General features: G+C 53.4%; 7 protein-coding genes across 7 annotated transcripts; 4 read left to right on the forward strand and 3 right to left on the reverse strand.

Moving 5' to 3' along the window:
• Positions 1 to 125: 125 nt before the first annotated feature.
• On the reverse strand, positions 126 to 1,955 carry BDP55DRAFT_543016 (major facilitator superfamily domain-containing protein; the record flags this gene model as incomplete). Its single annotated transcript, XM_060568374.1, has 6 exons — positions 126 to 340; positions 439 to 543; positions 621 to 1,303; positions 1,367 to 1,420; positions 1,479 to 1,839; positions 1,904 to 1,955. The coding sequence occupies 6 exons, from the start codon at positions 1,953 to 1,955 to the stop codon at positions 126 to 128; spliced, it is 1,470 nt and encodes a 489-aa protein (XP_060434579.1).
• Positions 1,956 to 8,800: 6,845 nt separating this feature from the next.
• BDP55DRAFT_543288 (uncharacterized protein) lies at positions 8,801 to 11,797 on the forward strand (the record flags this gene model as incomplete). Its single annotated transcript, XM_060568396.1, has 3 exons — positions 8,801 to 10,516; positions 10,575 to 10,699; positions 10,750 to 11,797. 3 exons carry the CDS (start codon positions 8,801 to 8,803, stop codon positions 11,795 to 11,797), a joined length of 2,889 nt encoding a protein of 962 aa, XP_060434580.1.
• A 3,728-nt stretch (positions 11,798 to 15,525) lies between these two features.
• BDP55DRAFT_543502 (Alpha/Beta hydrolase protein) lies at positions 15,526 to 16,776 on the forward strand (the record flags this gene model as incomplete). The annotated part of the gene is made up of 2 exons (XM_060568412.1): positions 15,526 to 15,759; positions 15,847 to 16,776. 2 exons carry the CDS (start codon positions 15,526 to 15,528, stop codon positions 16,774 to 16,776), a joined length of 1,164 nt encoding a protein of 387 aa, XP_060434581.1.
• Positions 16,777 to 19,305: 2,529 nt separating this feature from the next.
• Positions 19,306 to 21,117, forward strand: BDP55DRAFT_542869 (FYVE zinc finger-domain-containing protein; the record flags this gene model as incomplete). The annotated part of the gene is made up of 4 exons (XM_060568359.1): positions 19,306 to 20,030; positions 20,080 to 20,470; positions 20,524 to 20,994; positions 21,097 to 21,117. The coding sequence occupies 4 exons, from the start codon at positions 19,306 to 19,308 to the stop codon at positions 21,115 to 21,117; spliced, it is 1,608 nt and encodes a 535-aa protein (XP_060434582.1).
• A 597-nt stretch (positions 21,118 to 21,714) lies between these two features.
• On the reverse strand, positions 21,715 to 22,054 carry BDP55DRAFT_648821 (uncharacterized protein). The gene has a single exon (XM_060573875.1). The coding sequence runs from the start codon at positions 21,991 to 21,993 to the stop codon at positions 21,763 to 21,765; it is 231 nt and encodes a 76-aa protein (XP_060434583.1). The 5' UTR covers positions 21,994 to 22,054; the 3' UTR covers positions 21,715 to 21,762.
• A 1,743-nt stretch (positions 22,055 to 23,797) lies between these two features.
• Positions 23,798 to 24,277, reverse strand: BDP55DRAFT_627575 (uncharacterized protein; the record flags this gene model as incomplete). Its single annotated transcript, XM_060571778.1, has 1 exon — positions 23,798 to 24,277. One exon carries the CDS (start codon positions 24,275 to 24,277, stop codon positions 23,798 to 23,800), a length of 480 nt encoding a protein of 159 aa, XP_060434584.1.
• A 791-nt stretch (positions 24,278 to 25,068) lies between these two features.
• On the forward strand, positions 25,069 to 25,791 carry BDP55DRAFT_543185 (RlpA-like double-psi beta-barrel-protein domain-containing protein-containing protein; the record flags this gene model as incomplete). The annotated part of the gene is made up of 1 exon (XM_060568387.1): positions 25,069 to 25,791. One exon carries the CDS (start codon positions 25,069 to 25,071, stop codon positions 25,789 to 25,791), a length of 723 nt encoding a protein of 240 aa, XP_060434585.1.
• Between the last annotated feature and the right edge of the window lie 819 nt (positions 25,792 to 26,610).

Raw genomic sequence — 26,610 nt, forward strand, 5'->3', positions numbered from 1 at the left:
ACGCCTTGCTATACGTGTGCTGCGTGGGAAAAAGGTATTGGTGTGGGATGGTACAAGAGAAATACAACCTCGTCTCGTCTCTTCTCTCTTTCTCTCTCATTCTCTTTTCTCTCCATCGTCCTTTCTTATTCCCCTACCTCCCTGTCCTCGTTCCAATGGATATACCGGATGATCGGCCACTTCCACGACTCGTGTCGTATCGCCTTGCCCCAGACGAATAACGGCACCCACAGGACCAAGACGGCAGATGCGATTCCCGCCATGGCCCCAAAGGCATTGTCGTACCCGGCCTTCTCGACCCAGGTATTGGTGTAAAAGGACAACAGGAAGCCAAAGAGTGCTACATCAAAGGACCAAAAGTCAGCATTCATATGCCGGGCAAATACGAAATGTCTTGGGACGAGGAAGAGGGATGCCAAGAGTTGGACGCCCACTTACACTTGAAGCCCATGACGGCCAGTGTGATCTCGCCGGCGACGGGCCGGTAGGCATCAATCACGTACACGAGACAGATATTCGTTCCTTGGGAGATGGAAAAGGTGACTGTAGATGGGACGATTAGAAACACCGTCGTTTCGACAAAGAGCAAGGAGGGGTGGAGGGTAGGGAGGCCAACTTACGAAGTCCAAGACCGATGGTGGGACAGATCCAGTGCAGCTGGCTATCGATGCCGACACCGTAGAGGACGAGGGCCAACGGCGTCGTGACCATACTGATGGCCATGCCAGGCAGTCGCATCTCCGGATCCCGCATTCCGCCGTTTCGTCTGGTAAACCAATCTGCAATCATGTCGCCAAGATGCCCACCGGCCGGAATTCCGAGCAGCGCCCCGAGGATGCCGGCAATGAAGCAGAGGCCAATCTGCCACGAATCGAACCCGTATGCGGAATAGAACGCGGAACCGGCGTTCGAGGACACAGCGACGAGGAAACCGACCGTCACGGCCTGCACCAGCGCCGCCCAGAGGACCGGCGGCAAGAGGATCAGGCCCAGAGGCCGCAGCGCCAGCTTCAACAGGCTCTCCTGCGTCAGCGTCTTGTTGAAGATTTTCAGCGAAGAAAGGTATGATTGCTTTGAGCGTCTCGTCGTCGAAGTCCCTAGCGGGCGAGCGGGCAGCTCGCCTTCGGACCTCATCGACCCGGGTTTACTCCCGTCTATCGAACCTAGGCGGTTCCAGGCGCTCGCTTCGTCTCTCTCGTAAGAGGTCTCGGGGAAGGTGAAGAATGCCAGCAAGAGCACAACGCCGACCAAGGCAGCGGAAACCTGGTAGATGACTCTCCAGTTATGGTTGATGGTGATGAGACTGCCAGAACACACGACGGTTAGAGATTTCCAGCACGCTCTGGGACGCATTTCCATCACTTACCCTGAAATAACCACGCCAAAGCCAACGCCCGCAGAAAGGAACGCGGTATAGAGGCTGCAATGATGGTGTTAGCGATCTGCCAACCTGCTTCTCTGCCAGAACCAGCACTCACGCCATGATGGTTCCTCTTTCGTGCAAAAAGAAGACATCGGCGATGGAAATCGGCGCAATCGTCTCGGCGGCTCCAGCGCCAAATCCCATCAGGATCCGGCCGGCCAAGAAGCCACCGTACGAGTGATCAAAGATGAGCCATACTGTGCATGCAAAGTAGATGGAGTAGCTCGCAACGTAGACTGGCCGCCGGCCAAACTTGTTAGCGAGCGGAACCCAGAAGAAGTTGCCCACGCCCTGGAGCAGGGCGGTCGTCGTGAAGAAGTAAGCAGTCCTCGCGATCGCGAGACTGAGGACATCAGTATCGGTAGCAGCCGCGGGGAAGAACTCCAAGGCTGTATCCAGCAACGCAATCGAGGGCCCTGCAACGACTCCGTTAGCCAGTCGTCGACAAGGACACTCTGGGGACGATGGATTCGAGCATACCCGCTGCTAGAAAGTTGCACATCATCATGGCGAAGCAGATCAACCCCGCCATGTAGTACTTGTACCATTGTGGCCTAAGCGAGTCAGCTGAAAATCCCTGGCTTTTTTGACGATCCAGGTCGCCAGTCAGTACCTACCAGTTTAAGGGGTCATTTGGATCTGCTGATGGCGATGGAATCAATATGATCTCGTTTGTTTCTGGATGTCTTAAACGGACGTTTCCCAACGTCCTCGCCCGCGTTGTCTCCTCCGCTACATGCCGTGTTTCGCTATCCATCACTGGATTGGGTCGAGAGCCTCCGTGTTCTGACGATTTCGACGATGCAGTTTGTCTGCCCGTCGGCTCGGGATCTCTGGAAGGTTATGGAGCCCCTTCTGGAGGAGTTTTCTAGAGAAGTCACGGCGCAGTTTTGCAAGTCGGGTGAACGGAGTCGTCTGGAATTCCGTTCCAAGAAGTCGGGGAGCAGTGAAGAGCGGCTACTCCCCCTGCTTGAAAAGGATGAGCCCGATCGATGAAACGGTTGAGTCTAGGCGTATCTGCCGCGTCGATCGTTCAACGTGGTTGCATCAAAAGGGAGGTATAGGCGGGCGTGGGCGTGGTTCACAGCTACTACCTAGCACTTTGCAGAGAGAAGAGAGACGGCAGAAGGTTTAAGCTTTACTGTCTCGGTAGCCCGTCGATGATTGGATTCTGTGGGGAAACATGGGGCTTCTTTTTTAACAATGTCAAACACAATGATTCGGCGGTATGACCGCGAGAACTTGGAAAGAAGAGATTACCAGTAGAGAGTCGCCGAAGACGAGGAACAAAGAACAATAGCGGGGGAACAACAGCAAGTCGCGGATGAGTATGAAGGGTGACCGATGCAAAGTCTGGACTTGACGTCGCAGCTCTCGAGAACGCCAACAGCTACCTTCCTGTAATCTGTGTGTACACTCACTACCTGGTGATACCTTGGAGAGACGGACGCGTGGAGTCACAGTGATGGTGCGTGAGGGCCGCCAGGAACACTGGATGGCACATCCCAAGAGCCAAAGGACGGACGGGGATAGGCGACGGGCCTAAGCAGGAGATTATCAGGCCCCAACCCTGCTCACCGAATTTGAGCACTAGTGTAAATGAGGACAGACTTGGCAACGCAGAGGAATGGGAACAGACAAGGATTTAGCCGCAGCGGCCACTGTCTTATCCGCGACTAAGGGGTTTTCGATTTTAAGGGGCCAAGTTCCACCAACAAGCCTTTTGCCAAGGCTTTGGACATGGGCGACCGAAACATGACCAGAGGAAAACCAATTGGTGGGTTCTAGCAGGAACGCTAGTGAAGGAGCCAACGAGGGAGTGAAAAAAAGGGACAGATGACAGATGCGACAACCTCCGAGATGAGACGTACGCAAGTGTCCGTCTTTGCATACTTTGCTCACACGGAGTGACGGAGAGTAGAGACAGAGAAAAGCAAGCAGGGAAGACCTCGAAAGTCGAGACATGTTCTTCCTGCGCGCTTGCGAACAGACGTCAGACAGCAAAGGTGCTGGTGCTGGTGCTGGTGACGATGATGCTGATCATCTTTCTGGGAATCATGGACTCTAATGTGTCCAGCCGAGTTCCGCCCCGCCCGCCGCCACCATCGCACACGTAAGGTGAGTTGGAAGAGGTATCCCGTCCTTGAACAAGTCCAAGCCTTGCTGGAAGAGCCTCAAAGAGAGGAGAAGTTTGTGCCGCATGAACTAAGCATAGGAGCCAAAGTGCCGTTTTCGGCCATCAGCTCCGGGTTACGATCCACGGTGTGCCAGTCTTACGTGGTAGGAAAGTGTGGCTGGTGCTTAATATGGGGTTGAAAAAGTAAAAAAAAAAAAGTAGCAGTCGGCTAGTGTGCCAGAGCCGGCGGAGAGACCCTGGCATGCCGCATGTCTCGTCTAGGAGACGCGCAACGCGCTCCCCACGCAATATCTCTGAAGGGATATGTTGCCGTGGACACTAGACAAACGTCAGTAAACACTCCATAGTACTGCTTCTCGACCGTGGAGGCCGCTCATGTGGTTCTTGACGGATCCCGCCAGCCTCGCTTGCGGGCAGTGCAGTGCATATGCGTCTACGACCCTCGGAGAGTGCCGTTCCTGGAATGTGTCAACGACATGCAGAGCCGTTATCTCTTCGCTACTCGTGGGCCGAGGTCGACAACGCAGTCTTGATGATCCCAGACTCCAGACTCCAGAAGTGTCGGATGTGAGGGCCGAGGCGGATAGACGAGAGTAAACCAGTTGAGCGGTATAGAAAGAAGTATGGATCTAAGAAGCTAGAGGTGTGGACTTGCGCACCAGTGGCTCCGTGATGCCTCATTCTTCTCTTCCTCCACATGGTTACCGTGTATGCAGTATGCTTAGGTGATGGGCCAATTTCATAGGCTCGTATTCTGGTGATTAGAGTAAGGAGTGTTTCAACGTGACGTTTCTCCCATCAGACTTACAACAAATAGAGTAACGGCATCGGTATCGTCGGTTGAAGTTTGCCATGTTTCCATGTTAGCCCCGGTCGTTGGCGCCGGCGTGTTGAAAGTTGAAACAACGTGAACTCGTCATGGCCCTATAAGTGATGGAGCAATGTGAATAAGGACGCGTTTGCTTTTGTTCAGCTTGCCCCAGATGCCCCGTCAGGTAAGGCAGAATTCAAGCTTCATGCCACGGGTCCATCAACAGTCAACATATTAGGGTTGCCGGGATATGTTTGACGAGGCTTAAACGGAGGGGGGGTAAGCAGGGCAGGCTTTCGTCATCCTGCGACTGGCAGAGCAGCAAACACACACGGCGGGCTGTCATCTAAAGTTGAAAGTGTCTGGAGTAGTGCGCGCCAATGAGTGGACGAGTTGATGACAGTCGAGACCAAGAGCAGAGGAAGAAGTGTGGTCAAATTCCGCCCGCAGTGTTGGTGCAAGTGGAGGAGACGACGTGGAATCAGAGATGCAGCAATCAGATGCAGGGTGAGGGAGGATGGTGTGGGGCCTCTCCGCCGACAAGAGTACGTACTGCTCGAGGTACTTCTTTCTAAGCGTGCGCTAGTGAGGGCACGTATCTAAGCCACTAGAATGGAGATGGTGTACTTAACCTTACTAAGGTCTAGCTAGCGCAGACAAGTACCGCGGCGCTAAACGCCCCAAGCTACACTACGAACAGGAAGGCAGGGTACCTTGGACTTGTCTCTAGTGTCACGACCTAATGTGATTTTGAGCGAAGTGCTTTCGGGTCGAGGAATTGCGTGGTGCGTAATTGCTATGGTGAAGGGTTCCATTATCAAAATTGCTGGGGGAAATCTATCAATAGAGGATTAGTGAGCTCCCCACCCTGGGCGGGTCCTCATCGGGGAGAACCATGGCACCAAGCCCTTTCGGGACAACCGGGCAGGGCTCAGGGTTGGCACGGATATTAGGGCCTACGTAACGCTCTTGATCAATCCCGTGCCGTCTGTTTTCTATGTACGCAGCACCTCATGTACTCCGTACCACTTACACACCTGCAGCTGTGCAGCACTGCAGACTTGCACTGCACCCCTTGGGCCCCTGCCCTGTCCATCAGATCAGACATTGGAACATGGACGGCAAGACAGCCAGCCAGTGAGTTCCTTCCATCCCTTCTATTGTGCATACCTTCCATATTGTCATGATCCAATGAACGTCTTTGGGTACCGTACTTTCTGATAACGCCCAGACACGTTGTCCTTTGGAGGACCTAACATCTCATCTATCTGCATCTGCTGCTTTCATCAACCGCCAGAGTCAACATGTCTCTTCCCTCCACTTGGCACCGGACTCTGAAAGACTGACGAGCACCACCCTGTCACCTGTGCCTCTCTAGGCTCCGCGTCTGGAGTCTCTGGCAGTCTGGTCACTGGTCACTGGTCACTGATGTTTTCACATGGGGAACTGCTGGGGCCGCTACGGGGATCCCTGGGCCGCTGACTCCTCGATGGCTACTTTGTGTGCTACAGTGTCCGCCCATCTCGTGCAGAGCATTTCAACTTTTCAAAGTATCCAAGTACCTCCTCGACTAGAACAAGGACCAAGATTCAAAAGGTATCTGTACCTTGTATGCGGATACTAACCGCAGTCGCAGACGCAGTATCTTCTTGCGCCAGCTCCTGCGCCTGGCAAGTCATCATCCATCCCATCACGCTGCACCGAGCTGCATCTTGCAGGGCTTTGCCTCTCCGTCCACGGCGAGCGGAGAGGAAGTTTCCGCCGCCTCGATTCCTCGCTCCACTCGTCAATTTGCTTTTCCCGGCTAAGACGCATCCTCATGGAGACTTGGGATTTCATTCTGTGCGGCGGTGAATCCGGTCAATCCCGTCAAGTCAGTTGTCACTGTGAATATGCGAAAAAGACCGCCGCAGTTTGTCTAGCCAAGCCGGCAAGGCATTTGTTCACGTTCGTCGCGAGTCAAGCAGACGGGGTCAATTGACTTTCTGGCAAGTGTCTGAGCCGACCCGATCAACAGCGCAAATCGATGACTCGCTCCTACCAAGATCTTGGACATCGATTGCCTTTGAGCGCGAAAAAAGGGACAGCCGGAGCGGTCCGAACAAGGCCGCCCACGAGGTCAAGAGATGGATAAAGAGGCCAGGACTGGAAATGCAACACAGCATCCGGATACCATGCGTTCTGCCCGCCTCAAACCAATTCGCATCGGGACTTTGGTCAACGGGGGTTGTGGCCAGCATTGGCAACATGTCCATCAACTGTTTCGAGCGACTGCCAGGATGTCCGATTGCTCCCATATGAATGGCTCCATCGGCTCACCTACGTTATCCACTAGACGGGCTGACTTTGTCGGCTCGGGATCTTTCTGGAGGAACGCGTGCGCGTGCGGGATATGACATCCTGGCCCACAATTATACCAAGAAGCCTCGCCCTCTTCTCTTATGAAGCATCGGCTAGCATCGTCTGATGATGTTGCCCGTTATGTTCAGCCTCAGACTGCTTCATCATGGGATTTGGGCTGGTGTATGTATCCGTATGTGTGTGTGTGACCCCTGGACGCTCAAGGCTACTATCCATCTGGTCTCCTGCGTTGCCATCTGCCGGCTGATGTTGTCGTCGATATGCCAGAGCAGAACAAGGGGAGCTTCTTCGGATCTTTTAAGGCATGGTCACAACACCTGAACACGCACACATACACACCCACGTCCAACTCATGCAGCACTAGGTACGGATAATACAACAGTCTACCTGGTCGGGACCAGGCCGGACTCTTGTTTTACAGCACCTACCTACGGATACACCTAGGAATGGGCAGCATCAGCTCAAGACATTTCACTAGCACCTACCGTCTTCGCGGAAAAGCCGCGACGTCGTCGTCTCAGTGCTCGGCCGTCAATGGACCCTTGCGCGTCGCCTCGGCCGGGATCTAGGTCTGGGTCTCATTCTCCAGTCGCCCTGCATAACTCCAGACCTGGTCGTTCCACCAAATGCAACCAACGCCCGAGTTTTGGGTTTCGAAGCTCTGGCAGCTCGAGCCTTTCCCCTTTGAGGTCCAGCGCCGGCCAGAGGATGACGAGGCCACCCCCGATCGCTGTCTTTGGCTCCTCTAGGGCGGCCCTCGCATTCGACGTGTTTGGCCGTCAAGCCAATATACTCATCACCAGCGGCCGACGTACTACAATGTGGCGTTGAAATAATACCACGAATAGTACCGTGATTGAACTGACGCGGCACCTTACCACCAGGTCCTTGAGGTCTCCAGGTTGGCCTTCTTTTTTCGTCCCGCTTGAGAACCGCAGCTGGCACCCTACCGCGTACCTCGTAGTAAGGTGTTGAAGGTACTCTGTCACTTTGTACCGTACTGCCCGTACTGCATAGCGCCGCCCCCAACATCCACGGCTTTCCCATCCACATCTGCGTGCTCAATGCGCCTCATAGACACACTCCAGCAACTGTGCTTTTACAGATACAACCAGGCTTATTTCGACGGACAAAGTACGAGCGGAGTACGTACCTTCTCTTTTTTAGAGGAGACCCAGTCCCGCCCACAGCCTGCATCCTGAGTGAGCCTTCATGGACCAAGGATGGCCACAGTCGTCTACCGTCCACCAGGCTATTCTTTCCCCTTGCCCAAGGGCCAACCCAACCTTGTCTCCATTACCTCACATGGAAGTACATTTACCGCTATCTATACACCTGCGTCTACCTTACCTGACCTTGCTTTTACTTTACTTTGACTTGGCCTTGGCTTGGCTACGATTAACTACCACCTACTTGTACTTGTTCTACTACTACTACGGCTTCTCCCCGAGCTCAACTCAAGTCTCAACTTACCTCAAGTCAATTCAAGTCTATCGGCAACAAGACAAGTCAGGTTTAAGCTAAAGCCCTCAACGTTCCCAAGAAAACGCGAGACAAGTTCTTGTCCCCCCAGTTTTGTGGTCTTGGCTGCAGCCGCACGCTTTTCGCTCTAACTTGGTTATTATTTGGCTTGCACCCACCGGCCACACACACAGCACCAGCACAAAATCAGAGCACCACACAGTACCGCACCGCACCGCACCGCACCGCACCAAGCTCTCAACCTAACCTACTACCTACTAAGCTTCTGCACCTGGTCCGCCGCCCTTGGCTCATATTTCCTTTTTATCTCCCTCTCCCGACAACCTCCCACATCGGATCTATCCTTCCTGAGGCCAGGTTTACAAAACTTTTTTGCCTTCACAACATTCTTTTTTCCCCCTACCTCCCGTCCTGCTTGCCGACACAGCCGTCGCGCGCTGCCGTTAGCAGCCAACCATCTTCTTCCGACCGCTTACGGTTTTACCACCGCTCCGTCCGGCGCCGTTGGCCTTTTCGCGGCCGATTGCCGGACCCGCCCCGACGTCACTAACACAACATCATGATGGACGGTGGTCACCACAACATGATGCCAACCCGGGGCGTCGGTACCGATGACCAGCGGGTTACTGCTTCCAACAGTAACGCCAACCCTCTCGCCTCTGGTCCTTCTCCGAATGCCACAATAGTTGTCTCGGCACCTTCATACAACCCCAATGGTCCCTCACAATCCGTCTCTCCTTCACCTATACCAACAGCTCAATCTCCCTATCCCACATCTACCCCGGGCGGCACCCAGAGCCACGCCGCTACCGCCAGTCTGTACCAGTGTGCTCACTGCCAACGGCGGTACTCCCGACCTGAGCATCTCGCGCGTCACATACAGACGCACACTCTGGGGAAGCGATTCGCGTGTCAGATATGCGGCAAAGCCTTTGCGCGCCAAGATCTCCTCAAGCGGCATGTCACCAATCACGAAAACGACAATGACCCCAACAAAAAGAGACGTCGCACCGATACTTCGCCCGGTGCCGGCCGTGTCTCTCACGCCTGCAGACCTTGCGCCACGGCTCGCGTCAAGTGCGAGGAGCAGAAGCCATGCACGCGTTGCCGAAATCGCAACCTAAACTGCGAGTACTCCTCCACCGAAGCTGGCTCAGCTGCGGCCATGCACCTGCTTCACCTCTCGGGGAACCCGCACCAGACAACATCAACGCCCGGATCTCTTGCCACATCTCCTTCACAGTCTGCCTATGATAGCAGCCCTTCAACGGCATACCAACAGGGTCCTCAGCATGCCATGCTACCACCCAGAGACGATGGTGGCCAGCTAGGACCTGCCCATACCATTAAGTCGGAATCAGGCCGCATACCAACAACAGAAAATGCCATGGGACAAGTCAACGCGTCCGGCATGCCTGTCAACTACGAAATCGGCCACCAGCAAGACATGGCTTTACCCTTCTCAGATTTCCTCCAAAATGTAATCTACACAGGAGAGATGGATGCATCACGCATGGCGGAAGCACAGGGTCTAGCTGTCCTGGACTTTTGCGACAACTCGAATCTCGAACTAAACGAAGTGGACTTTGGCCTCCTGGATCATTGGAACATGGATGGCATGGGAAACACCGGGTCCAACCAGAGCTTCACGCCTCGGACCGACGACTCCATCGATTTGGTTCAAATGCGCCAAACACTCGTCAAGGTCTGGACAGAGTCGCCATGGCAATGGGCGCCCAACAAGCTCGACTCAGGCTACTTGGAGCACCCAAACTTCTCCGTACCATCTGACGACACAAGCAGCGCTGTCTTTAACGAAAGCAGGAAGAAGCACGCGAGAATCGTCAGGGACAAGTTGGACCAGTCAGGCCGGGATCAAATATTGGCGATCGTGCTGTCGACCTGCAAAAACGACAACATCATGAGCCGAGTCGCATCCTCTTTTCCGTCCCTCGAGGTCATGGACAGCCTTATCCACATCTTCCTCGCGCAACATTTCTGCCAGACGTCACAATGGATTCACCACGGCTCGTTCTCCATGAACGCCCAGTGGCCGGAATGGCTAGCTGTGGCAGCTTCAGCTGGGGCTACCCTCACTCCGGTGCAAACCTTGCGCAAGTTTGGGTTTGCTCTCCAGGAAGCGGTCCGAGTTACCATCCCGGCAAGGTTCGAGGATGCCAACACTTCGATCAAAAATCTCGGTCTTGTGCAGACTCTGATCCTGGGCCAAGACATTGGTCTGTGGAGCGGCAACCGACGCAAGATGGAGATCGCCGAATGTCATCTCATGATTCCTATTACGGTAAGTAGCTATTTTGAGCTTCGGTCTCCCACAGCCTGGTTGCTAATGCTTTGGATAGATGATGAGATATCGCGGCAAATTCCAGCGAGCATCGTACCCCATGGTAGAGGTCAATATGTCGGACGAAGGCGAAGTTTTGGAGAAAAAATGGAGGGCCTGGTGCGAGCGTGAGTCGTGGAAGAGGTAAGCTTATAGACCCAAGGTCCGGGATATCCTTGTGCTAACGCATTTAGACTACTTTTCCACTGCTTCGTGCGAGACGCTCAGACCTCCATGACAACACTCACCAACCCCTCCATGTCGTACTCGGAACTCACCCTGCCCCTCCCTGAAGCAAAGGAGCTGTGGTTTGCGAAGACAGCGGCCGAATGGAAAATGCACTATCTCGAGCGAACAAACGGACAGAGCAAACGACCACCTTCCATCGGCGATCTCCTCCGAGACATTAGTCTGTTGGCGACGAACCGCCAGCGACTGGATCTGCAATTTGCAATCTCGATATACCTGCATGGCTACTGGGCGCTGATTCTCGAGTATCTCCAGCTGTGTTCCGTCTTGCGCACCCGGACTTGGCTGAACAACTCTGGAGGGAAGTCTGAGGAAGTACTGCGCTCGAGACATGCGGAGCTATGCAAAGACCTGCAGGGCTTCCTGCTGGTCACATCTGACTGGCACGAGATGCTGTCGACGCAGGAGAGCCTGGTGCTCCATCTCCTCATGATGAACCTACACCTCTCTCTCAACGATTTACAGCTCTTCTCTGGCAAGGAAGGCGAGGACCAGGCGCGTCGGGTATTCGGTGACCTGCGCGAGTGGTCGCAGAGCGCCGAGGCGCGCCAGTCACTCTGGCACGCGGGCCAGATCCTGCGTCAGGCCAAGATGTTCCCCCAGGGTCATCTCAAAGACTTTTATGCCATTGCCGTCCATCATGCGGCTCTGGCGTGTTGGACCTACGGTGTGGTTGCCAAAACAAGCGGAACCGGGAAGACGCCGGTGCAGGGGTACGAGCAGGAGAAGGTGTTCCTGGACGGCACCGAGTCGAACCTGGTGCACCGATTTATTGGCTTCAACCAAGGGCGGCCGGTCATCTTGGGACCCATGAGCAGGGCCGGCGCCACCGAGGCGTCGCTCGACGATCCCAAGGCGTGCATGGAAGTGGCCCAGGAAGTGCTCCGGGCCAACTTCCGGGAATCGGCAGATCTTCACCCGCCCATCGTCGAGAATCTGTGCCTGCTGATCAAGCAGCTAGGTCATGCTGCCTGGGCAGTCGGCATGTCATGATGATTTGTTGTTGCTATTTATCACGAGCATATTTTGCCATTTTCTTTTTCTGTTTTTTTTTTTTAACTTCACGAAGGGCGTCTAGAGGTAAACGGCGGTTGGTTGTATACCCATGTATCAAAAAAGTATCTGTTTGCGGCTTCTTCCAAAAGGAATACTGTGCTCAAAGCCAGCTTCTGGAATCGCATCAATCTATATTGCCTACAATACCAACATGTCTAGCCATGAGCTAGCTGAATTACATATCGTCTCTTCTCTCTCGTCATCGGTGTACTCGGTTGCTCTTCGGAAGAGCAATTAAGCTCACCATTCGGTGCTCATCTTTGGACGACTAACAAAGGTTCCAATCGCATAGAACAGACGGACGCCCCCTCTTCCGACATGGTGGCCTTGAAACTTCTCATCGGACTGGCCCCACCATGTGAAGTTCAACATGGTTCAATGCTGCATTTCACAGTCTTTGCAGAAAGATGATGCCGTATCCAGTGTTCAAGGCCAGCAAGTTGAGCCACAAGTCTGCAGCCGTGGCTGCGTCAAGCATCAACGAGTCGGACACCTCCGTTTGGGGCCAAGCCACGGTAACGACGGCATCGCGGCAAAGATGTACGGAGTAGGGGAGCAGCGAGCATAGGGGCGATCCATTTATCGGAAATACCGACCCAGAGATTGGTGATGGGAAATGCTTTGCACAGCCCCCCCCCCCTTTTTTTTTGCTTCCCGCCCTATAGGGCTCTTTCTTAAACAATTCCAGGTTGTGCTATTATTCCTCGCGGGGCATCCGTGCAGAGAGTAAGGTGTTAGGTTGGTTCACCGTTCTAGCCTGTATTCCATACCCGCAGAGTAAGGTAGGGTAAATCCTCCATGCCTGCCGGGCACGGGAGCTGTTCCGCAGTGAACTACCTTATTACGGAGTATGCAAAGTACACTAGATTCGGAACTCCGTAGGTGGGCAAGGGGGGAAACTTTTTCGCATACCGATATTGTTCGTACGAAGTACTTTTCGTTCACTTTTGGCACTTAGGTGCCCGTATACCTAGATCCCGGTCCCGTTCTGCCCATATGCCGCGAGTCATAAGATGCCGGGATGATGGATACTTTGGATTCTACGGACAATCATCTGTGATATTACGGAGTGTATGCTTGCTTCTTACGATAGGTGTCATTCAACGGGGCAAGTTTTCGCGCAGCCCGCGCTGGGAACAAGTGGATATCAAGTCTACATACGGATAGATTGAGGTGCGACGGAACCCGGGAAGGAGATAGGGGGGTGTCCCGGCGTCCATCGGCTCAGATTTATCGGAGTACGGAGTACGTACATTCAAGCGCGGAATTGTAGCGAAGAGTGCGCGGCTGATGTGCGCTTCTTGAGTCGTCAATGTAGTGGTGACTGGTCACCTTTTCTCTTTTTGTGTTGCAATTGAGTTTTCCCGGCAAAAGTTTACGTGTACCGTTGCATACCTAGGTGTGCCATCTTTTTTAAACCCGAGCTTGGCAGGCATTCCCATGAGAGAATGCGAAACCGAATTCGGGAGTTCATGCGTCCATTGACCTGTAGGCCCTTTGGCCCGTTGCTATTCGCCTTCCCGTGCTCAGGTTCCTGTATTCGTTGAAGCAGGGAATTTCCAACCGAAGTTCTGTCTGCCCAGGCCCCCCAGGGAAGAAGAAGAGTAACCATGGTTGAGGCCTGCGTGTTATGAACCATGAGATCATAGCACACCAGGAGGAAACACCCCATTTTTGTTGCGTCTTGCTTGGTTCGATACCCGACCCGAACGTCATGGGGGTGGGTGATGATCTTGCACGCAGTATCCGTAGGTAACCAAAGATGCATGAGGTACGGAAACTGCGCACGTACGTTGGAATATCCGCACGTACTCCGTACCTGAAATTTTGGAGAGAGAAGAAGAAAAAAAGCTCAAAGCTCATACCCTTCATCCCACCCCCTGGCCGAACGACAGGGACGAGCATAGATAGATGGGAGTTTCTTACCGGTCCTAGAATGGAATGAGCGTTTGCGATTGCGGGATACCGAAATGTCCTGATGCTGATGCTGATGCTGATGATGATGAATGGGGCTTGTGCGTAAGGTAGAGAAAAAAAAAATTGCCAGTTGTAACTGCGTCCCGTGGATCCGTTCATTTCTTGAGACAAGGCTGTTTGCGGGACGAAATTGGTAGAGCGTGTATGGGTGGTGTTTGGTGAAAGTGAACCACGGGAATATAGATATACTAGTAATGCGGAGTATCGGCTAAAGATTTCTCACCTTGAACCATAGCAGTTACCCACGTATGCGTGCTTCGGATGAATACTACCGCAAGTTCGATGGGTGGTTTGGGGGGCTTCTTCCCTCTCCTTGGCAATCTTTATATTTGGCGGTGGGTGTGCATTCGCCAAGGGATGAACAGTACAGTGGTTTCGGAGCATTTACGTCGAGTGAAAATACCTCATGTGATATGCGTAGAATAGATTAACCCCTTGCTGATGGGAGGGATGGGGAGGCTGCTTGGCTTGCGACTTGATGATACTCTACAGAGCGCGACACGACCCGACGTTCGGGTTCGGTTTTCTGCAATTACCCTTGCCTTGGAGACTTGATGTGTACCATCAAGATTGCAACTTTCTTTTGGGCCGATGTTGACGAAGCCGGGTTTCGAATTGTAGGCCTGAAGGAGTTAACACGTTCTCGAGGAAAGTAATCACTTATGTGACGAAGGGAAGGCTACCTTGGTACCTCATTCGAATGCTGGCAATGACCTGATCGTCTTCTAGTTTTAAAAATCGAATAAATAAAAAGGCTTTTGTGACGAAAAGGGTTGTCACTGCTGCGAAAAATCATTGAATTGAATTGTCGAGATATAAAATGGATAGGCTCTAAAACCTATATATCGTACTATACCAACCATGAGTTGCGTGCAGACTTTATTTTACCACCCATCGTATCGTCGGAATATCTGGTTTATACATATCCCGAGCCGAGTCGCTTCGAATGCTGCCGAAAACGAGCTTTGGCAGTCCTGCACTTCGCAACAGGTGCTGATTCCAAACCAACCCCCCCCCCCCCCCCCCCAAAAAAAAAAACCTGAGTTACCTTAGATCATGCCAGATCCTATCACTACAGAAGAAGCTCAAACGTCATGAAGTCGAGGGTGACCACAGAGGCGTCCTCATACGTACGCGGCGAGGTCGGACGGCCCTCTCTCTACCTGTCCCGAACAGATCCCGTGCCGACCGTTACCTGCCAGCCGGGATTGTCATCTCCACTTTTGACAGGACCACGTGGGGCCAGCGATAGGGATCCGGCCGCTGCCAGGGGACCCTCCCCGGGCCGATCTAGGTAGTTTGTTGATTCGCGAGGGAAAAAAAATGACGCCGATCTTTCCACCAACGCGCGACTCCCGCCGTACAACCGGGGCACCGAACACCGACGACAAGTCTCGGCTCAGCCTCACCAACGTCATCCTTTACTTTTTGAGATTCCCAAACGACGCGCTCTGTTGGAGCTTTCGTTGCTTACACAATTGTTCCTATTTTGTGCATTCATACTCAGAAAGACGGCGGCGAAAACAAATCTAAAGCTCTCTGGCTAGGGATCTGCCCCACGTTCCGGGTGCACTAGGATCCACCACTCATTTTGCGATCCGTGGTATCCGGCATATACATCACCAGCGGATCACGAAAGTCCGAGTCTCTAGGAGTTGTCGCTCCCACACCACCCACTCACTCGCAAGATGGAATCCTTATTCAGCGCGTCCATCGAGCCAAAGACGGCGGCGATCGTGGCCACAACCGTCATCGCGACGCTCTCCTTCCTGTCCCTTGCGCGACTCGGCCTCTACCCAAACTGGGGCACCGCAATTCCTAACCCCCTCAAGACCAAGGTCCCCGCACTCACAAGCGATGAGGTCAAGAAGCTTCCTTACCACCCAGACTACTTCCCTGGCGCTCGGGATGTGGACACGCCCGTAAGATATCCCCCAGCACCCATCTCTGTCTCTTATAGAGGGATGCTGTCTCCAGTCCCGACTGAAACGACTAACAATCTTCTCCAGTACGGTACGATCCGCGTCTACGAATGGGGCTCAACCACCGGGCCCAAGGTAGTCCTCATCCACGGCATCAGCACCTCCTGCATGACCCTCGGCCCCATCGCCCACGCCCTCGCCGCCCGCGGCTGCCGCGTCATGCTCTTCGACCTCTTTGGCCGCGGCTTCTCCGACGGCGTCGGCGACCTCCCCCACGACACCCGCCTGTACACCACCCAGGTCCTGCTCGCCCTCGCCTCCTCCCCGCTCGCCTGGTCCGGCACTGACGCCGTCCGCGTCGTGGGCTACTCACTCGGCGGCGCCGTCGCCGCCTCCTTTGCAGCGGCGTTCCCGCACGTGGTAGAAAGCCTCGTTCTGCTCGCGCCCGCGGGCCTCATTCGCGCCGAGAACTTTGGCGTACTGGCGCAGATTACGTTCCAGTCTGGCCTTGTGCCTGAGCGAATCCTCGCTGCTGTCACGAGGAAGAGGCTGCAGAAGCCGTTGGCGAGTAAGCGGTCTAATGCTGTCGAGGAGGACGAGGACCCGGTCGAGAAGGTCGTTGACGTCGCGGCCGCCGAGGTGTCTGGGCCGCACGGCAGCGGAGAGGATCAAAAGGTCGAGCGGAAAGTGCGCGAGTACGTTCCCTGGATGGTTGCGCACCATGAGGGGTTCGTAAAGGCCTTCATGTCGTGTGTGCGGTGGGCGCCGCTTACGGGGCAGCACGAGACGTGGCGGGTCTTGGGTCAGAGGAAGAAGGGGACCACGGCGGTCTTTATCGGGAAGACGGACGAGGTTATTGATGTTGGTCACTATGCCAAGGATGGACTGCCCTTGTTGGGTAGCGAGGAAAATGTGACGTGGAAGGTCCTTCCTGGGGGTCACGACTTTGTGATGACCAAGACGGAGTACATTATGCGCGAGTTGGACGCTTTCTGGGGTATGAAGGTGCAGTTGTGAAAGTAATGACAAGGAGATACACGAACGGCTAGAAGAGCCCTAGATGAAGATGGGCGCAGACAAGTCATGACGTGCATTATTGATAGACTCCTAGAAACGATACCACTTGCTTGCTCCTACTCCTGGATAATACTATTGATTGGCAGGATCCATTCTCAACCTTTGATTACCAAGAGATGTTGAAACGGCGGATGTGTGTAACCATGAGCAGCATCAGGATAGTGTATTGCTTGCCTGCAGGTGCCTCCATCTATTTGCTAACTGGCAGCATGCTTGGAGCCTATGAGATACTCCTTTCAGGCTTACTGGTATCTCTCCACAGCACATTTTATAGAGAAGTCAAACTGATTAAGCTTCGTGAGCCAGGTCGCAGGAACATGCGACAAGACGCATTTATGTATGCAGGTCTCTTGGAAATTAACTGCCCTCGGTCTGCTCTTGGGTATACCGATTCTGCCCTTTCAGACAAGTTGCAGAACTTCCACCTTCATATCTAGGCAGACAGACGGATGGGGGATATGTCCTATTTTAACATGGAATGTGCTGCACCTGTGGCTACGGGCTAAACATCCCCGGCAACCGTATGGATTAAGGAAACACGAGTTTATTACCTCGAGGTTTACGAATATTGACTTCGCGTCATCGTTGTGCTTGTACAAATGAAAATCCAATCAACTTGGAAAACCCCCGTAGAACCAGGAGGATGTTAATCATCAAAGTGATAGTGTACGCCCAGCTGGCAAAGGCAAGTCAATATAAACAGACAAAAAAGCTCAGCACAGGATTCGAACGCATTACACGAATCCTGTACCTACGAAGACTCCACTGGTTTTCATGCATGTTTACCACTCAGCTACGTGGCCTCGGGGATACGTACTTGACCCCCGAGCATTGCTCATTCCCTTGAACTCGTGACCTATATACCATCCAGCTTAGGGAATATGCAAGAAAATTCCCCAAAAAGCTCGGTATGGGATTCGAACCCATACGTACGAAAAACCAGCGTCCCAGTTTCTTCATCACCCGTTTAACCACCAGGCTACGTGGCCCCGGCCGATTCGTACCGCACCGGGAGTGCTGATTCCTTCAAATCTGTGACCTATAACTCCCTGCTCCATCAGTCTTGTGATCCAGCAGTATTTGTGCCTCGAAATGAATGTTGCTGCCTACTTACGTCAGCTATGCAACCACAGAGCTTCGATGAGACCTCAAGTACTCCGTCGCCTCTCCTTCCCCGTGGATTCGGTCGCTCATTGGCAGATCGATATCAATGGAGGTTCGGCAATGGGTCCCAGACCAAGACATATTGAGGCGGCTATTCTGAACGTCTTTGGAATATACTGTGTATGTCGTTTCCTGTGGCGTAGAGTAAGGTGTTGATACTCAACAAAGCTATTGGAATAGGCTTCTGTCGATTAGTCAACGCTCAACACTATGGAGTGGTATTGTCACTGGTTCATTTGCAACCGAGATATTCACACTCAACCTGGTACTTGTACAAGGTACAACATGAACAATCACTTAGATCCGGGGTTAGAGAGAAAAGCTTCATATCACTAGCCTTACGCTATCAACGGTTCCTGTAAGCACGCGCATAAGCTCGAGGGGGCCCGCGACGTTAAAAACACGCGCTTCTGCCCCAAGTGTCTTGAGGTAAGGGCGATAAAGACGAGGGTGTTGTAGCTTCCCAATTCAATATCAAGAATACATAAAAGAGTGGCTGAAAAAATGTGCTACTGAAGATGCAACAAATTGTATTCGGTGTTGATGAAGTTGGCAACGAAAGTGAAGCTGCAATGAAATTAGCTAAGCTGGGAGACCCCAGCCACCGTGGCGATCCCTGTTCGCCTGGAATGGCAAGAATGGGTCGTTCCCCGCGCCACATCTAATAGCTGGCGCCAATCGCGCGATAAGGCGGGGGGAAAGGTCTAGGCCGCGATAAGCATCCAACCGTGGACCTCCCTACTAGGGTGGCTCCAAGAGGTGCATGTGCTCATGCTCGTGTGCCTCGACTTGCCCCTCCAAATATTCCTGTTCCATCCATCACCTAGGAGGTTCCTGCATATTCTGCATATTAATCGCCTCGCCGTCGACAGAAACCGAGGCGCAAATGCACCCGACCGCCGTTGGTTAACTGAGTTCAGGTAACATTCGACCCCACCATCTCGGATATTGACTCTTGTTTCGTCATGCTGACTTATCACTGGTCAACAGCCTGACTGTCGTTCGTCCACGACTCGCTCGCGACATCGACTGATTGATGCGGAACCTTTAACGACGAGCTTTATCTCGAGACAAAAGAACCACCACCGCGACCGTACATATCGATAGAGTCGCAGGAGACGATGCAAACGATCTAAGATGGCAAGCCCAGATGGTGGAGCTGCTCCAGCTTCCCTCGACAATCATCACCGCCTGCTCGACGATGCAGGAGAATCGATATCGGGCAGCTCCCACATCGGGAGTGATGCTTCAGATGACTCTTCAGACCGGGGAGAATGTCGCTGGCGGACGTCTCGATACCACGATATGGAATGTTCCCGCTTCTTCGACTGCCCTACACATGTAGTCGAGAGGCAGCTCTCTGACGACGAGGCCAACGACAGTGAGGCTGAGGAGGAGCCTGCAGTGCAGTATCAGACGGGCGACGATAGGGCCGAAAGTTCATCAAGCGCGAGGCTACACACTGTCGATTCTCCCGTGCCTGAAGATACTCCGGAGCCGGCCCCAGCACCAAGCTTTACGCCCGGGCCCGAGGAGACGAATATGGAGCGACAAACAGAACCAGTAGATTCAGCACAGGCAACCTCAGCACGGGATACTGGAGGGCCTGATGAGTCTCAGGATCCCGAGGAAGCCGCACCGGCACCACCAACCCCTTTGAGTTCTCGACTTTCAGAGACTTCTCAACCTCTCCCCCCGACTGCAACACCTGCAACGCCAACAGGAGAGTTTGTCCCACCGGAAAGATCTTCGAGCTTGGTCACATCGCAAGCGGCAAACGCATCGTCGCACGACTTACCTCTGCGTCCAGCTCTACTATCCAGTCGATCTCACGATACGCCGCCTCCGCCACCTAGACGGGCAAGTTCCTCGACTGCTATTCAGCCTCCTTTGCGCAGCCAACGAGTGTCTGAAGAGAGAAGCGGCCCTCCCGAGTTCGTCGTTCCACGGTGGCAACCAGACGCAGAGGTCGTTCTTTGTCCGATTTGCAACGTACAATTTAGCATATTTGTTAGGAAACATCACTGCAGGTATGTAGAAGTCGAGGGATTGTGTGACGTAGTTGCTAATCAGTTGCAGGAAATGTGGAAGAGTCGTTTGTAACGCATGCTCGCCTCATAGGATCACTATTCCCTACCAGTACATTGTTCAAGCGCCAGGACAACCGCGACTGGCGGCCCAGAGATACCCATCTTCCCTCATCAGTGGTGAGGGAGGATATGCAGATTTCAGCAGCCTTGGTGGAGGAGAGCGCGTCCGTTTATGCAACCCATGCGTCCCAGACCCAAACACCACACCGCCGCAGCAGCCACTTGGCTCGCCTTCCCAATTGTCTCCACGAGGATCGCATTATAGATCGCAAAGCAGCATTAGCACAATGTCCAGCAACGCGCCCCCGCCCTCGCGCTTTTCCGGCTACTTCACGTCGAGCCCCTCCCCGGAGACCTATGCAAGGTCTAGAAGCATTACGGTAAAAGTGAACCTGGGCCCACATGCCATTAATACGCATGCTAACTTGTGCAGCACTCCGGCTCCGGCGGTCCCTCGAGCTCTCGCGGACACTACCAGTCCACTGGAAGTCGGATCATGGCAGGGACTCCGCCGACGTACTACCCGTCCTCCTCATCCGGCTACCCAGGCTCATCCCGCTATCGATCTATGCTGGACGTTGGTCCCTCGTCATCCTCATCGTCTCACTACAACCGTGCATTGCCGCCGCCGCCGCCCCAAATAGCTGAGGAAGACGAGTGCCCGGTCTGCCATCGCGAGCTGCCCTCTCGCACCCTCCCCAACTTTGAGCAGCTGCGAGAGACGCACATCAACACCTGCATCACTTCACACAGCGCTTACGGCGGTACACCGACAGGAGAGACTCCTCCAGTCGGAACGCCGCCTCCCTTGGCGGTTCGCCGGACTGGTATGTTCCCTTATGTCGCCACAGAAAAGGACTGTGTCGACTCGGCCGAGTGCACCATTTGCCTCGAGGAATTCGAGGTGGGCGTTCCCATGGCGCGTCTGGAGTGCCTCTGCCGTTTCCACCGATCTTGTATCTCAGCTTGGTTCATCAACCATCCTGGAAGGTGCCCAGTCCATCAGCATGATAGTTTTGGCTATTGATACCTCGTATTGTCGGTTTGTTACTTCTCCTCTCGTATGCTTCGAACTTTCGGCGTTTCGGTTTGCATAGGAGCCGCTCAGTTTAACCAAGTCTTTCATTTTAACGATGCTTGCTTTCTTTCGTTTGCTTGTTTTTAGCGACCAGCATCCCATCTCACCAGGACCCGCCGCGACAACGCTATCGGAACGGATGATATGAGTTGATGCTGGGTAGCGGTCGTCGTCAGCGGATGTGAGTATTTAGAATGGTCGGGACTGTTTTTTGCTTTTTTCCTCTTGTGGACTTGATGGCTCACAGTGCCTCGTTTTTTTTTTCATATACATGTCAGCCAGTGTGCCAGGGTATAATACTTTTGCTAGTAAATACTTCTGAAGCGAACGGATGGAGGGAGGGGAGGCGGCGTGTCGTTGCACAGAGTCACTCTCTCACTCCCCTCGATGGAGATACCAACCACTCAGATTAGATAGATATGTTAGGTTTGCTTCTAACAATGGGACGCATGCCTACCTGCCTGTGGCGATTTGGCCCGCCTATGCACATTCAAGTCTCGCTCTTCTCTGTCTCGTGAATCCGAGTCTCTTTGACCACTCCCGCCACTCCTCTATTTTTGTTTCATTTTCCATTACTATTACTGCTCTTTGGAGCTACCTCTCTATGTATATCCCATACGTAACCTCATTGAGGTATCTAGGTAAGACAGCAATGAGGATAGTAGTCATGAGGGTAGCAGTCATGAGGACAGTAGCATGGAAGGCAACAGTGACGAGGAAAAGTAGTAATGAGGATCGTAGAAGTGTCGATAGAGTAATGATAAGAGAAAGGAAACTCCGCGTTGAGCGGCAGCTTACTTCGGCACCCACTTGGCCGCCTTCCATTTGAAAACCAGTACCTTACCACGGTCGTTTCAACTTAAGGAGGAAATGGAGAGTTTTTTTTTAGTTTTATTCGTGGGGAACAAGGAGGCGACGAGAGAAACACGAAGCGTCGTTTACATGTTGTAAGACAACTTCTTACGAGGCAATCCACTTGTGCCACTACACTGCCAATAGCCCATGGTTTCGAGCAGGCAAGTGTACGGATACCTACCTACCTCAAGGTACGGACTCCAAGGGGAAGCGACGGACGTCATTGTCTCGGTAGAAGCGTAGTTGTGGACTCTTTCTCTTGGTCAAAACTCGCTTGCTTTCGACGTTCGGACCGGTCCTACTACGTAGGTATCCTTGACTCGACGTCAACCACGTTTTGAGCAGAGTGATCATCCGTTCACCGGCCCCTCCCTTCCTCCCCTTCCGCCCCTCGGCGCTTGGGGAGACTGTTTCCCCCCTCCAACCCCAAAAAGCCAAGACATGGACATCCACTGGCGATGTTCCCCCGTCGTTGGAACATTCACGCACGAGTGCCCGCGAATTACTACTTCTCTGCCGCGTCTAAGAAGCCCGGACAGGTAGTGTCTACCGTCCAGTGACAGCTCAGTATCTGTCCGGATAGCTGGCCAAGACGCGGAAACATCCCACCTCCAGGACGAGGGCCCAAGGGGGCAAGTGGGTGACAAAATGGATCTCCGCTCGAGCCTTTTTGCCGTCACTTTCTACCACAATATACACTACCATGGCTATATAAATTAATATTTTTTAAAAAAAAATTGGTTTAAGATAGAGAGTAGACTACAACATATATACCCAAATTTTTAGGTAAAAATAGGGGCTCTCTGTAGTGTAAGTAGTAAAAAAGAGCACCTTCTAAGTTGAATGGGAGGAAATCGACTTTGTCACCCACTTGGGGGGTTCGATAAAGGGGGGAGGAGGGAGGAGGGGGAGAGGGATCTAGAACATGCCAGGGCAGCACGATCGCAAAAAAGGATCCCTGCTGCGAGTCCCCGGGGTTTCCCACTGGCATATGCTCCATAGACTCCACCCTCGCCGACTGGCCCGACCTAGCCGGGAAGGAGGAAGGGGGAATGGGAGAGATTGAAGTAGCCGATAGGTTCTCAATTCACTGATTCAAGAAAGAAGAATGCTGTTTTGCGAGGGTACATGATGGAAACAGAGTAAGAAGCAGAAGGCGATGAAGCTTGCGAGAGGTGACGGGAAGAAAGAGAGATACAGATAGGAAACGTATTGAAAGTTTGGGGGCCGACAAGGTCCAACCAGGTCATTCAATAACACACGTCGCCGACCTGCATTCACCCACCGGAAATCCGATAATGAGCTTATTTCTTTTCACCAGTTGTCGACAAAAATTTTCTGCTCAGTCTCCGACCCTCTCATTTGCTTGAACTCGCCGACTGGCAGACAGACTGCTGCCCGGTTTTTCTAGTAGTGTACGGATCCCTCAACGGTCAAAAGTCCCGAGCAGGAAAAAACAACTCACCTCCGTCTTAATTTCTCGCGCCAGGGGTGGACGCTGCTGACGGGCAGTTGTATGCGCGGAATCCGTTAGTAACTTCGTAGTAAACCATCTCGCGCACTTTGAATCCGTAGGCAGTGCAGAAGCAAAATCAATCCCAAGAAATGACTCTGCGTCACTGGACAGTGCGGAGCGAAACAGAACGATTGGATGAACCCGATCAACACTTCAAAAAAAACCTCCTGTGTATCCGTAAGGTATACAATGTTTCATGAAACTCAGCTGTCCATAGCCTACGACCCCACCACCCCTTATACGTTCATCGGATTATTGTCAAGATGCGGGAAGGAAAAGAAAAGGAGGGGCCGGGTAGGCTGTTTGGAGTAGAGGGGATTCGGGGGAGGAGGTTATATCATGAGCGGTATTATGGCACGCCGTATGCTTGAAGTTGAGCATGACTAACGTCAGTTCAAGCCCATTCTTGACAAAGAAGGGGAAGGGGGGAACGGGGATTGCAACTTTCAGCCCTAGATTAGTGACACCAAACCCCTCTGATCGTCCACATCCCTCGACGAAAGGAAATTCGAGACTGTCATCGAATTGAGGCTCTTGGCGCAGTCCGGTCCGTCTTGACATGTTTTTTACAGTATTGTTTCGCGCGCAAAAGGGCCGCCGGCTGACCTCAACGCGGGTTCCCACCCCCGCTGGATATCCTGGTTTCAACCCCCCGTCGATTTTAGATGAAGATGGAGCCACGCTCTCGCCACGGAGCAGTGCGCATGCCTGCCCACGGCACCACGGCGCCGGGAGCATGGAGGCGTGGTTCCTCTTTTTGCGTTCTGGACTGCATTGTATGGTCCGCACGTCCGCCCTGAGGAGCGAGGATGAACCCCCATGAGGCAGGTTGGCAAGGTATGACCGTAGGATGGACGGCGGCGGCGGCACAGTAAGAGAAACTCTCTCGGGCGCGTTGTTTTTTTATCCAGTTGGTGGCGCTTGTCCTTCTTCCGTCTTTCTGCAGGATTGAGTAAGATTAAATCGAAATAACAACGGTGTTATGGTTGCCTGCCCTTCTGCTTTGGGCTGTTCCCTCAAAAGGGTTCTCATATCCTGCCATTTATGTGTGAAGTCTCTTTTTGACCCTTTCTCTCTCTATCCACGCTGGTCTGGAACTTTTGCTGCACCCCTTTGAGGTCCGTCATTCCTTCACTTGTTGATATTGCCGACTGTTGTTCTGTCATTATCCAAAGAAAAAAAAAGGACACCGAGCTTGTCCCTATCCGAATCGAATCTGCAACCCATCAGTGGTTCCTCCTTGACTAGGAACCTCATCGTAACATACCGTTATCACGTCCATCGTCTTCGACACAATGAAGCAATCCATTCTCTTGTTGGCCGCCTCGGCCGCTCACATGGCCTTCGCCAAGCCTGTCAAGTCCTGCAAGCCGCGTAGCACAACCGTCCTCACCTTCTACGTCACCCCGACCTACGGAGGACCGACCATGACTCCCATTCAGACGGCACCGGTCGTGCAACCGACTCCAGTCGAACCCCCCGTCGAGAGCTCCGTCGAAAGCTCGGTACCCGTCGAAACCCCCGTCCAGATGCCATCGGTCATCGCAACAACCGCATCGGCCTCGGCTACCGTGGTGGAGCAGGCTGCCCCATCGTCGGCCAGCAGCAGTGCCAGCACCCCGGCTTCATCCTCGACGCCGATCGGCAGCGGTGGAACCAAGCAGGGCAAGTCGACCTTCTACGGCGGTAACACCTCGGGCGGCATGTGCTCCTTCTCGACCTACACCATCCCCTCCGGCCTCTACGGCACCGCCTTCTCAGGCCAGGCTTGGGATTCGGCCGCTCACTGCGGTGCTTGCGTCAAGGTCACTGGACCCAACGGCAACAGCATCACGGCCATGGTCGTAGACCAGTGCCCCGAGTGCGACGAGGGCCACCTCGACCTCTTCCAAGACGCCTTCACCCAGCTCGGAACCGTCTCCGAGGGTATCATTTCGACTTCGTACGAATTTGTTGAGTGCGGCATCACATCGCCCATCAAGCTCCACAACAAGACTGGCACTTCTGCCAACTGGTTCTCCATGCAAGTGCTGAACCACAACGAGCCCGTGGCGAAGCTCGAAGTCAGTACGGATGGCGGAAGCACCTGGCAAGCGACCAACCGCCAGCCGTACAACTTCTTCGAGAACTCGAGCGGTTTCGGAACCGAGACCGTCGACGTTCGCGTAACGAGTGAGTCGGGAAAGACTATTACTGTGAACAGCGTCAGCGTCGCCGCCGACTCCGAAAAGGAGGCGTCATCCAACTTCTAAGTCCTGAGCGCAGGAGTCTTATGAACCCGAGCATTTGAAGTATGATTGTCATGTGAGGACGAGCGCGGTTCGGAGATTTTTGTTTCCCTTGGCTGGGCGTCTGGATTGTCGTCTGCGTGCGGGCCCGTTGTGGCACCGTGTGCTTTGCATGCTGCAGGGACAGAATGCACCGATCGCGATTTGACTTGGCCGATGGTCGTTCATTGTTCGGGCGAACCCTTCACTTATCTTTTCTCTTCTACAATGCTCGCATCGAGCCTTTCTTTCTTTCATGTGACGACGACTTGGGGTTAGACAGCATGGATTGGGACCGGAAAATGGCTCGGTGCTAGCCCAGAACTCTCCCTTGATAAATCGGAACTTTGAGCAAGCTCAAAGTACCGAGTTGGTTCGCGTAGCATTTACGTGGACAGTGTAGCAATAGTTCTCTTCAGATGATCTCAATCTTGCCGACGACTAACGGCATCTGCCTTCATTGGAGTATCGGAAACTCAATGCGTGCGAGTGAATGGATCTGCATAGGATCTGGTAGAAGCCTTGGCTCGTGGGTGCATGAGTCGTTTCGCGCATGTACGCGCGGATCAAGACGTGCTGTTGATAGCGCCCGAATTCAAGTGGTGACCGTGAGGTGTAAGTCTCAATCCAACGATGCCGGTGTGTTTGATTACCGGCAGAGATCGCCAGGAACGGAGCCTGTCTCGAAAATAGTTGAGGCTAATCGCAAATGCTAGCAGAACGCGTTAGCTTAATCAATACGGAGCTGCTTCCCTTAGCTTCTGCTGTCCTGACTCTTGCATTGTTGGCAAACGTAGAGTTTCG

Source organism: Colletotrichum godetiae, assembly GCF_030913485.1.
Source record: "Colletotrichum godetiae strain CBS 193.32 chromosome Unknown BDP55scaffold_5, whole genome shotgun sequence".
In the NCBI taxonomy this organism is placed as follows: Eukaryota; Fungi; Ascomycota; class Sordariomycetes; order Glomerellales; family Glomerellaceae; genus Colletotrichum; species Colletotrichum godetiae.

What these genes read in the sequence shown, in the direction of transcription:
- BDP55DRAFT_648821 (XM_060573875.1), bottom strand. Translation starts at nt 21,993, where the DNA reads ATGGAAGGCGGCCAAGTGGGTGCCGAAGTAAGCTGCCGCTCAACGCGG.